This window comes from Coffea arabica, chromosome 7c (genome assembly GCF_036785885.1).
Source record: "Coffea arabica cultivar ET-39 chromosome 7c, Coffea Arabica ET-39 HiFi, whole genome shotgun sequence".
Classification (NCBI taxonomy): domain Eukaryota; kingdom Viridiplantae; phylum Streptophyta; class Magnoliopsida; order Gentianales; family Rubiaceae; genus Coffea; species Coffea arabica.
Window position 1 is genome coordinate 28,363,758 of NC_092322.1, and position 11,941 is coordinate 28,375,698.

At 40.7% G+C, this 11,941-nt stretch overlaps 1 protein-coding gene across 1 annotated transcript; it reads left to right on the forward strand.

Moving 5' to 3' along the window:
* Positions 1-10,381: 10,381 nt before the first annotated feature.
* LOC140010639 (uncharacterized) lies at positions 10,382-11,739 on the forward strand. Its single transcript, XM_072057945.1, has 3 exons — positions 10,382-10,433; positions 11,264-11,490; positions 11,605-11,739. The coding sequence occupies exons 1-3, from the start codon at positions 10,382-10,384 to the stop codon at positions 11,737-11,739; spliced, it is 414 nt and encodes a 137-aa protein (XP_071914046.1).
* Positions 11,740-11,941: the final 202 nt, after the last annotated feature.

Consider the following 11,941-nt stretch of genomic DNA (forward strand, 5'->3'; position numbering starts at 1 on the left):
ATGCTCATATTCCAATGCGCAAAGATTGCTTTGCCGTCTTTGAAAAGATCAGGTCCTACCTTACCTCGTGCACTACCCCTTCAGATAATACAAAAAATATAAACGTGCATGTCTCATTGGATTATATATCCGAGACACAGGGCGGTTTAATCCTAGCACGGGATCCCCTAAATGGCATTCCCTTCTAGGGTTTATGCATGATGCCATTAAGCAATAAAACATGCAATTTAAATGGAAACGTGACCTAAGGAGCCCTTTATATGCTAGGATAGGCCTAAAAATGACATGCCATTATTAATTTACGAATGAAATATACCGAAATTTCCAAACGTGCAATAGCCTATCTATAAGGGTAGGTCCTAAAAAAAAGATCATGCCAGACCTCTTATTTTCCTAACGTTTGTGAATGCAAAAGACAAGAGACAAGGAAACGTTAGTTCAACACATAATCACATAACACGTTGGACAATTAGATGATATAAAAAGCAAAAAAGATAAGTAAAGAGAAAGGGTAGGACCCCTCCCCTCGTGCATAGTGTCCTTAATAGGGTAAGGTCGACTCTACCCTAGGTTATTCTAATATGGATGCATGAGGTTTGGTTCACTAATGCATCTAGACTCGATAAGGCTTCGGCTCCCAAGCCTTCAAACCTAAAGGCGAAGGGTCATCACTCCCAGGGCCTTCAGTCGGTGGCTCGAGTGATCTCTTAGGTAGCGCTATGGGCGCAGAGCACACCATCCACCTACCCAAGGCAATCGATCCTAGTCCTACAAGGAGGTGTGGGATGGCCCACGAAAAAGAAAAAATAGGGTAAATAAACTATACATGCACGTATGAAGTGCTTTGTTTGGAGGGGAGGGATCGAGAACCAATGCGAGGCGCTAGGGTAAAATTTCCCCCACCCAAATGCAATGCAAAGCACGAGATCACATCACATAAATCATTCATCCATCAAATCAATCGTACGCAAATGTGTGAGGTAGTGAGTTGGTACGCGCGAAATGCAAAAATCCTAAAAAAGGAAAAATGCAACCCTAATATCCAAATGCTATGCATAAAAAGGGTAGAAAAAGGAAAAGAATAGCTAAATCAAATGCTTGGACCCACTTAGGAAGTCCCCAGTGGAGTCGCCAAGCTGTCGCGCCCCACTTTTGATGGGTGTGTAGGAGATGTATGTGAACGTGTGTGAAAGTGAAAATAAAAGGCCGTGGGATTGTGAAATGCGACGGTTTGGCCAAACGAAGGGTTTTAGATAGAAAAGGACTCGTCACTTGGTATAGAGTTAGGGTGTACCAAGTCACCCAAAAAAGTGATTTTTGTTTTTGGAAAGAAAAGTAAACAAACCCTTTTTTAAAGAATTTTAGGTCTACGTAACCAAAGAAAGGGATCAGGGGTCACATTTGATAAGGGAGAAGGCAAAGGCAAAGCCTAAGGCACTCCCTTACCCTAGCCAAAGCTAGTTGCGTGACTTAGCCCCACTTTTCCTATTTCTTCTACCCAAAATATGTGTTGCATGTTGGATGTGACTAATGGATATGAAAAAAAATGCAATCCTAAATCTAAAATGTCTCTTATGAGGCTTTTTGGTCCCAACCACATGAGTCGTGATGGCCAAGAAGGAAAACTCTCATAGAGGTCACGGGTAATGCAAATGAAGACTCAAATATGAGTGCAAGTGTGAAAATGTAAAAAGAATGCAAAATAAAATAGAAATACAAATGTAAGTATAAGTGTGCAAATGTAAGAAAAGTGCATGTGTGCAAATGTAAGAAAAGTGCATGTGTGCCCATTGAGAAAATAAAGGCGTTTGTGTGCAAGTGGATGAAAATATGGTATAATGGTAGTAAGTGCATATAAGTGCAATTTGGGTGCAATTTGTGAGGTAGAAAATAAATAAAAGAAAAAGAATGTGCAAACATGGCATGTGGATTGCGAAAAATGTAAGTAGTGAGAAAATGTGGATAAAAAGTGAGGAGGTGATATGATAGAAATGAAAGTGTATGAACCTAGAGGAATGCATCAAGTCGGGTACGGGAATGACTCCTAATTTCACGACTTTAATTTTTCCTTTGATTAGAAGGAAGGACTAGTGTACTAAGGCTATTTTGTAGCCACACTCGCTCGTTTTCCTTACCGAAAGGGGACTCTCAAGCAAATGTACCCTACAACTAGCATGAAAATGCAAAAACCTAAAATGAAGGGAAAAGGGTTGGAGGAGCACGCCAAATGCTAGAAAACTAAGAAAAATGCATGGAATGTAGTGAAACATACAAAAAATGCACTAGCGAAAAGGACGGGTCTAATGGGTCTAGCATTGGACTAGCCCTTCACTATGGATCCTCACTAGTATTGGACTAGTGGGAAATCGGAACAAAAGGGCCACAACTAGCATTGGACTAGTGTGGTGACGGGAAAAGAACCACAACTAGCGTTTGGACTAGTGTGGTGACGTCACATGTTCATTACAAATCAAATAAATCATGTAAAGGGTAATAAAGCAAATAAACCCATAAATCACATGTAGCACATAACACATAAGCATGGTATCTAGATGCAAGGCCCTAAGAAAGCAAGTAACACGTAGCACGTAAGCATGCAAATCACATAGGGCAAATAAAGCAAAGAAAGCCCTATCTATTACATTAGGGGAGCCCTACTATAATCTAAAAAGGGGAAATAAATAATAACTAAAATAAATACCTAACTATTACAAATTTGGCATTCAAGTGCCTTTCAAATGACTTGCCAATTAAAAGGCGAAATGAAAAGAAGGCAAAATAGGCAATTAAACATAAAAATGAAAAGCAAATTAAAGCATGCATATTCGCACATAACACGTAGGAGCACGTAGGAGAAAAAAATTCAAGGAAATAGAGGTTACCTCCCTTGAGTGGATGCCCTAATGGAGTGAAACCACTTATTTAACCCTCCAAAATAAAAGAAAAGATCAAGGTACCAATTTATTTGAAAAAATTAGAGAAAATATGCAAGACACAAACTCACTTGGTTATAAAGCCCTTAAAATTATGAATTAAGTGCCATTTAAACCAAACATGGTGGTTAATTGAAGCAAACAAGCAATTGAGTTGAAAAATTGAAGCTACCAAGGACCAAATTGAGGACATTATTCAATTGGTTGGGTCATAGTAAAACAAAGGGGGACTTGAGAGGTTAAAGGGCAATTTTTCATTTTTGTTTGCATGGAAACTTACGTAGAAGAACAATTTCTGCAACTGAAGCTTTCTACAACAAAATGAATGTATGCTGCATTTTCATCTTCGACCATAGATTTCAGAAACTAACACAAACTTTGATCAAACTCTCTCAAACCAATGTCCAAACTTTGAATTAGACAACACAACATACAACTTTGACATTCAAACCAATAAAACACAGAAAGAAATGATGCAAAATCATGGAAACTTTCATGCAAAACCCGTCATGCATTTTAGTTTCTGCAACTTCCGTTGCTTTGAGCATTCAACAATCCTTTGGCAGCCAGATTTTTATATTAATCCTCAAACCAAAACAACAAGCTCATCAATTAAGATCCATTAGTAACCAGCTCATCAACAAGCAAGGAAGATCCGAACATGAAGCAGCCATTGAGAACCCAAGCAACAAAAAAAAAACATGAAAGACACACGAAAAAATGCAGCTGGCTTCTGATGAAACCAGCGGTGGTATCATCAGGTCCCAAAGAAAATTTTTAACTGCCTCACTCAAACCATCAAACATCAGACCCAAACCATAAAGCGAACAACAAACAAAATGAACACCAAATACGGAATTCACTTTCCCTTTCCCTACTGGTAATCATACGGGTTTAGAAATTTTGGGTTTACAACACTCAAATGGGCTCCAAATTTTCAACCCCAAACCAAACATTGACAGCCAGATCAACATGGAAAAGGAAGAGTATCATGCAAGCGGTAACTATAACAACAAAACCTGACTAGAGGAAGCAACACCCACAGATTTAAAGAATCAATCTAAGCAAGACTCTATTTTTTCTGCAGAAAAACTTCGGACTGTGCTTTTCCAAATTGAAACATAAACATAACCAAGAAACATGCAGCCTGCTAAACTAGATTCCACAACATTTAAGTAAATAAGAAACCCATAATACAGCAAAAAAAAAATAATAGCAAAAGGCAGCAGCTTTGGGCTGTGTAATGAAAGGAAACGCACGAAAACAACATATGCCTAGCAATCAAATCCACCACGGAAGAGCCTAGAACATCTGGTTACGCAGACCAGATTTCGTATGGAATGAAAATAGACAAGAAAAAGGGTTGAAGGCTAACTGTTCTCCGCCTTTGGATTTGAAGCTTCAGCCTAGATGCGATGAAGAGATCAACTGCAGAGCTGACTCCGATGAGGAAACCAGAAACTGAGTTTTCAGCCTTGGATCTACTTCGTCCTTTGTTCTTCCTCGGATCTCTCGTTTCCTCAGCCAACTCTTTTGCTTGCTCACTCTCCTTGCTACCTTTCTCTCTTTGGTTTCTGACCACCAGCCGAAAAACTCTCAGCCTCTATCCAAAACCTCCTCCTCTCTTAGCTATCTTTCTTAGCTCCCCTTAAACCCTCGCTGTCCCGTGTTTCTTTCTACAGCCCTCAACTTAGCCTCCCTTGGTTTCCCCTTTTCTTCCTCTTAAAACCCCTGCCGTCACTTTCCCTTTCTTGCCCCTCTTACCCGTAGCCTTTTTCTCTCCTTTTTCTCCCTCCCTCGTCGCCTCCTTTTTTTTTTTTGCTCACTCTTTAAACCCTAGCCATCCTCCCCAAAAAACTCCTCAAAGCTGCATTTTTTGTTCTATTTATACTCAGCCCATACTCTCAAACCCTCACCTAAAGTCAGGATGAGAGTGGAGGTTGCTCGGCATCCTAGGGCCATCCGATGGCCTCTGTAACGAAACAGTTTTTTTGCGTTTTTGCGTTTTTTTTAATTCAATAAAAACAAAATATAAGGAAAAAAACAACTCAAGTATAATTAAATAAAATAAGCAGAACTAATCATAAAAGATAAGATAAAATGCTAATTTTCTAATTTTTCCTTTTTTTTTTCTTTTCCCCTTCTCTATTTTTTTTTCTTAATAAATAGTAAAAGGAAACAAAACATATTTTTAAAGAATAATTTCCTCTTTTTTGACAAATTTTAGGCTAAAAGCAATCTTACAATAAAAATAAAGATAAATGGCCAAGAGGGCAAAACCAATACGAAATAAAAACTAAAAAAGATAATAGATAATAATAATCTAAAATGCTATAAAATGCTAAAAGTGCCTCAAAACAAGAAATAGATAATAGTTATTACTAAAACAAAAATTAAATAAATAAGTTGAAAAATTTGGTGTCTACAAGCATTTAACATACACTTGACACTAACCACAAGTCAAGGGCAAAACAACCGAAAGATAATGAGCCTATTTGGTCAATCTATCCACTATTACCCAAATGGCATCATGATCTCTTGGTGTCCTAGGTAACCCTGATAAAAAATCCATGGTAATATTTTTCCATTTCCACTCTGGTATCTCTAAAAGTTGCAAAAGTCCTGATGGTTTTTGATGTTCAGTTTTAACTTGTAGACAAATCAAACAGGTCTGGACAAATTGGGTAATTTCCTTTTTCATGCTGATGTGTGCACGGATCTTGGCCCACGCAATGACCCAGTTCGGGTACCATTGGGCCCAATCACATGTGCACGAGCTAAACAATTCAAGGAGTCACTCCAAACCCTTGTGCGGAATGTTCAAGACCAACAAGGAGTTCATCGAGACATTGAAGGTTTGGAAGGTGATACCCAGTTGTCTACATGATGATCCAAGCCCATGAAGAGAGCTCGTGAAGAGCCAAGTAGGCCATGGCCGATTAGGCCTTAGTGATTAGGAGTCTTAAGTTTAGAATAGTCCTTTTGTTAGCCATGGATTCGGCCCACCTTTGTCTAACGATGGCTGAACAACTAGGCCCTCTTTATTGAGTCCATGGATCGGCCCACCTTGTCCAAGGAGTGGCCGACCATCTAGCTTTTTGATATTAGGGTTTCAGATATTAGGGTTTCATTAGTTTTGCCTATATAAAGGCTTGCTTTGTAAGCCTTTTCGATTTTCTTATTGTGAGAATTTTGTTCCTTTACTTGCTTTAGCAAGGGTGTTTGAGCATTCTTGTGAAGGTCCTTGATTGTTCTACCGATCTATCCATTAGAGTAGTCACCTCTGTTAGAGTCGTCGTTCTACCACCTTCTACCAATTCGCGTCGTCCGTGTTGGTTTTAGGTTCCGGAACCCAAGCATTGGACAACCTCGCTAGATCCTTGGACAACATGCTACGTGTATCGAAACAAATTGATCGAGGACTGTATCAGTTGGCTTCAGAGCTTTGGTGGAGGTATCTTCTGTTATTTCCGTAGTTTTTGTATTTTCTTTCCTTGTTCCACTGCCTTGTTTTACAAAAAAAAAAAATTTCTGTTAATTATTGTTGTTGTTCTTGTTGCGTCGTTTTCGTTGGAAATTCTCTGTCTGCACCTTAGTTCTCTTGTGGTGTCTAGATTTGTCCGTGTAAGTAGCTTGTTGTTCCTTGTCAAAGTCTTATTTCTAATATGCTCGCATCATTGTTGCATCGTTCAAAAAAAAAAACAAATCTCCTATCCGTAGAGTCTTTGTTCATTGTCGCGGCGTGTGTTTAACAAAATTCTGTCCGCGGTTGTTGTTGCATCGTTGTTGTCCAAAATCTATCTGCAAATTTGTTCGTGGCACTGAGTCATTTGTTGTCACCAAATCTGTCCGTAATATTGCTGATTCTTTTGCCCAAAATCTGTCCAAGTAGTTAGTCCAAGCCGAAGCAACAAGAAAACAAGAAGGCGACGGCTAGGGTTTCTACTTGTAGCTAGGGTTTTCCTTCGTGCAATAGGGTTTTCTTCTTTGCTCCAAATCTGTCCAAGTTGATTGTTGAGTCATCCAAGTTGCTTTCTTAATTTCCTAATCTGATTTTGGCTAATCTAATTGGTGTTTGTAAGATCTTGAAGAGAGCCTACAAGATTCTAGGGTTTCTTGGATTTCTTGATTTCTACCTTGAAGTTCTTGATAATTTTCTTGGAAGTTCTTGAAGGAACTCGATTGTGTTTGGGTGTGTGTGCCGAAAATTCAAATCTGGAAATCTCCCTTATTCGGTCAAGAGTTCTTGTTATTTGTTGAGTTAAAAAAAAACAGAAACGAAAAGAAGGAACAAAACCCGATTGGCAAGAACCAAGAAAAACAAGAAGGAAACCGCATTTTTATTGCCCAAATCAGTTTGAATACATCTTGTTTCTACCCAAAACCAGAAAATTGAACAAGGAAAAAGAATTAATAGTTTTGACCCACCTCTTCTTGTGGTTCTTGATCACCTTGTGCCTTGATAACTTGAACTACCCTTCGAGATTCTTGAATTTCTTGACCACCTTGTTTCTTGAAAACTTGAACCTCCCTTCAAATAAACAACTTCTTATACTCTCTTGCGGTGGTGAAGAGCTTGCGTGGTATGGGAGTAAATTTCTTGGGAGGCTCTTGAGCAACCCGTGGGGAAGAAATTTGTGTGAGATTGCTTACCTCTTCTTGTTGGGACCCCATAGCCGAATTTGAATTGTGTTGGTGTGAGAGGGTGTCGGCTGCCTTGGGAGATTTTATAGGATCCCAACCGACATTGGTAAAGTGTTTTGAAAGGAGAAAATCTGGAAATTTTCGGTTGAGAGAGGTGGAGACCAAATCTGACTTGGAAGCCTTCTTGGAAAGGAGTTTAGAAGTTTCTAAAAGTTGTTCAAGAAAGGTTTTCTAACAAGTTTCCAAAAGCCAACTTGTTTTCCAAATCAATTTAGGAAACTAAGTAAAACACTTGGATAACTCCTTTGTTTTCCACTTGGCTACTCTCCTATATTCTCTCCTCTGTTTTAGGAAACCACTCCTACTTTTTAGGAAGCTAGGATTTCTTTCTCTTGTGTTCACATTAGCACTTCTCCACTTGCTGTCTGCCACCTTATCTCTTACCAAATTCGGCCATTCCACGTCATTCCTTCATTCACATTTGTGTCTTAGATTCTTGGTTATTCTTGTGGAAAAAGTTGGTAACAATTATTGGACTTGAGCGGCATCTCTCAACTACCTAATCCAACAGGTAAAGGTATTTGGTAAGTCCATTAGAGTGTTTTATTTGAGTGATACACACGAGAGTGAGTGATACACTAAGGGAGTGAAGTGAGGTTATACTTGCATTGTTTTCTCTAGTTACTAACCATTTTGCAGGCATGGAGAAAGAGCAACCACCCATTGACTACTCATTGATGTTCACTGCCATGAAGAACGAGCTCAGACGAGTTAGCGAATAACAAATGGAAGAATTGCACAATCGTTTTGACGAGCTCCCCAAAACGAGCTCTCCAAGAGTCTCACGAGGGGCTCTCGATCCAGATCTCACAACCGAAGTAACCATGGCCCCAGAGGAGCAAACAGTGAGGACTACTCGGCGAGTGAAGATGACGAAAGAGCCGAAAGGCCTAAAAGGGACACGTCCAAAAATGAACTCAAGGGACATAAAATTCAAGTTCCCACGTTCAAAGGCAAGAGTGACCCTAAGGCTTACTTGGAATAGAAAGTCCGCATTGAGATGGTCTTCGACTGCTACGATTATAGCGAGGAACAAAAGATTAAGGTAGCCACTGTCGAGTTCACCGACTACGCACTAGTCTGGTGGGACCAAGTAAGGACTCATCGAAGGAGGATGGGAGAACCACGAGTCCGGACTTGGTGGGAACTCAAGACGTTGATGCGCAAGAGATTTGCTCCTAGCTACTACAATCACGATCTCCACTCCAAACTTCAAACCCTTACTCAAGGCAACATGAGTGTGGAGGACTATTACAAGGAGATCGAGATGACCATGATGAGGGCGAACATTCAAGAAGATGGTGAAGCGACCATGGCTAGGTTTCTTAGAGGTCTCAATCCTGACCTTCAAGAAGCCTTGGAGCTCCAACATTATTTGGACATCCATGACTTTCTAGAACTAGCCATCAAGGTCGAGAGGGGAAAGAAATTGAGGCGTGGGGCCCGTACCTTCCAAACTTCTAACTCGCCTTCTTGGAAGGGAAACCTACCACGGAGAACAACCTACGAAACTGAAAATTCGGCTATACCAACTCCTTCTAGCTGAATTCAAGGTAATGCCTCTAACCGCAATACCAATTTTACCCCTAACAAAGCTGTTGATGCATCCAGGTCTGCTTCTAAGGCACCACTTGAGACTCCTAAGACTAGGAGTAGAGATATTAAGTGCTTCAAAATGCCAAGGATTTGGACATATTCAGTCTCAATGTCCAAACCAACAGGTCATGTTAATACTCACAATGGTGAGATCGTGTCCGATGATGACAATTGTGAGGAGATGCCTAGATTGATCAAAAGATGACTGCCTGGAGGAAGACTCGGCAGAGGAAGATTGCTTTCCTACACAAGGAGAATTAGGTTGCTTGGTGGCATGACGAGTGCTAACCGCCTGAATCAAAGAGGATGAACAGTTGAAACGAGAGAACTTATTTTACACTTGCTGTAAAGTAGGTGACAAGATGTGTAGTCTTATCATTGACGGGGGCAGTTGCACGAATGTGGCGAGCTTGCTTATGGTTGAGAACTTGGGTCTTCCAACTACAAGCCATCCATACCCCTATCGTCTCCAATGGCTAAGTGAGGATGGTGAGGTACGTGTCTTCAAATAGGTACGCATTCCTTTTTCAATTGGTACTTATATTGATGAAATTGTGTGTGATGTAGTGCCCATGCATGCTACACATGTCATCTTGGGAAGACCTTGGCAATTTGACAAACACGTCACATTTGATGGAAGGGCAAATAAATACACACTTTTGCACAATAGCAAACGTAAGGTCCTCACACCACTCACACCTGCACAAGTTTATGAGGACCAATTAAAATTGCAAAGGGAGTGTGACTTAGACCGTCAAAAGCGAAAGCAAAGGACGGTCGACCCTGGCACTTGCTCCATGTATACTAGTGAGCAATCGACCGGGGGTCAAGTGAGCACACCTAGTGTACCACGTGATCATGCATTGGCTAACCCAAACACTAGGAAGCAAAACATGATAATTAAGGTTAAGGATGTGCGCAAACTTGTAAATGCTGACCAACCTGTCTTTCTCATGATTTGGAAGCATGTGCTACTAGATGTTGCTGAGCTCGATAAGGCATTACCTTCGAGTATGGTTGCTCTTTTGTAGGAATTTGAGGATGTCTTCCCTGATGAGGTCCCTGATGGCTTACCCCCCATTCGCGGGATCGAGCACCAAATCGATCTGATTCCTGAAGCACCATTACCCAACAAACCTGCTTACCGCATGGGTTCCGAGAAGACGAAAGAGCTTCAAAGGCAAGTTGACGGACTTCTGGGTAAGGGTTGGGTAAAATAAAGTCTCAGTCCTTGCGCTGTGCCGGTAATACTCGTCCCCAAAAGGATGGTACTTGGTGCATGTGCACAGACTGTAGGGCCGTTAATGCTATTACCGTTAAGTATCGTCATCCCATTCCTAGGCTAGATGAACTCGATGGAGCCATTATTTTCACTAAAATTGATTTAAGGAGTGGCTATCATCAAATAAGAATGAAGGAAGGCGATGAATGGAAGACGGCCTTCAAAACCAAACATGGTCTCTATGAGTGGCTAGTCATGCCTTTTGGGTTGACTAATGCCCCTAGCACGTTCATGAGATTATTGAACCATGTTTTGCGAAATTTCATTGGTAAATTTGTCATTGTTTACTTTGATGATATTTTGATATATAGTCGAAGCGAGCATGAACACATGGAGCATGTGAGATTAGTCCTTGAGACACTTCGAAAGGCACGTTTATACACTAAGTTTAAGAAATGCACCTTTTGTACTAACGAGCTTGTGTTCTTAGGCTATGTAGTGAGCTCACAGGGGATCAAAGTAGACAAATCCAAAATTGAGGCCATCAAACAATGGCCCACCCTGAGATCCGTCTCTGAGGTGCGCAGTTTCCATGGATTGGCGGGTTTCTACCGGTGATTTGTCAAAGATTTCAGCACCATTGCTGCACCATTGACCGCAGTGATAAAGAAGAACGATAAATTCTATTGGGGAGAAACCCAAGAACAAGCCTTCCTTACCCTCAAGGACAAACTCACATATGCACCAGTTTTAGCATTATCAAATTTTAATAAGATCTTTGAAATTGAATGTGATGCTTTTGGCGTAGGTATTGGCACAGTTCTCATGCAAGACAAGCGGCCTTGTGCATTCTTTAGTGAGAAGCTGGGAGGTGCTGCCCTGAACTACCCCACGTACGACAAAGAGCTTTACGCACTTGTAAGAGCATTGGAGACTTGGCAACACTACCTTCGCCCCAGGGAGTTCGTGATACACACTGATCACAAATCCTTGACTCAAGGGCCAGCCAAAGTTGAGCAAGCGCCATGCCACATGGTAAGTTTCATCGACACCTTCTCTTATGTCATTAAGTACAAAACTGGCAAAACGAATGTGGTAGCTGATGCTTTATCACGTAGACATTCATTGCTTGCTGTGCTTGATGCTAAGTTGTTAGGATTCGAAATGCTTAAGGACCTATATGCTCATGACACTGACTTCAGTGATATTTATGCATCTTGTATGAAGTGTCCACATGGGAAGTACTTTTTGCATGATGGGTTCGTTCTTGTTTTATGTGGATAAGCTATGTGTGCCAAATTCTTCCATTCATGATCTTTTGATTAGAGAGGTACACAGTGGTGGTCTCATGGGACATTTTGAAATTATCAAGACCCTAGCCATGTTACAAGAACACTTTTACTGGCCTCACATGCATAGAGATGTTGAACGCATGGTTGGTAAATGTGCCACCTGTCACAAGGCAAAGTCTAAAACAAACCCATAT

Bases quoted from the DNA above. Each gene is read 5' to 3' on its own strand.
- LOC140010639 (XM_072057945.1), top strand. From the start codon at position 10,382: ATGGGTTCCGAGAAGACGAAAGAGCTTCAAAGGCAAGTTGACGGACTT. The intron at 10,434-11,263 runs GTAAGGGTTGGG...CTTTTGGCGTAG, and splicing joins GCAAGTTGACGGACTTCTGG to GTATTGGCACAGTTCTCATG. The intron at 11,491-11,604 runs GTAAGTTTCATC...CTTGATGCTAAG, and splicing joins AGCAAGCGCCATGCCACATG to TTGTTAGGATTCGAAATGCT.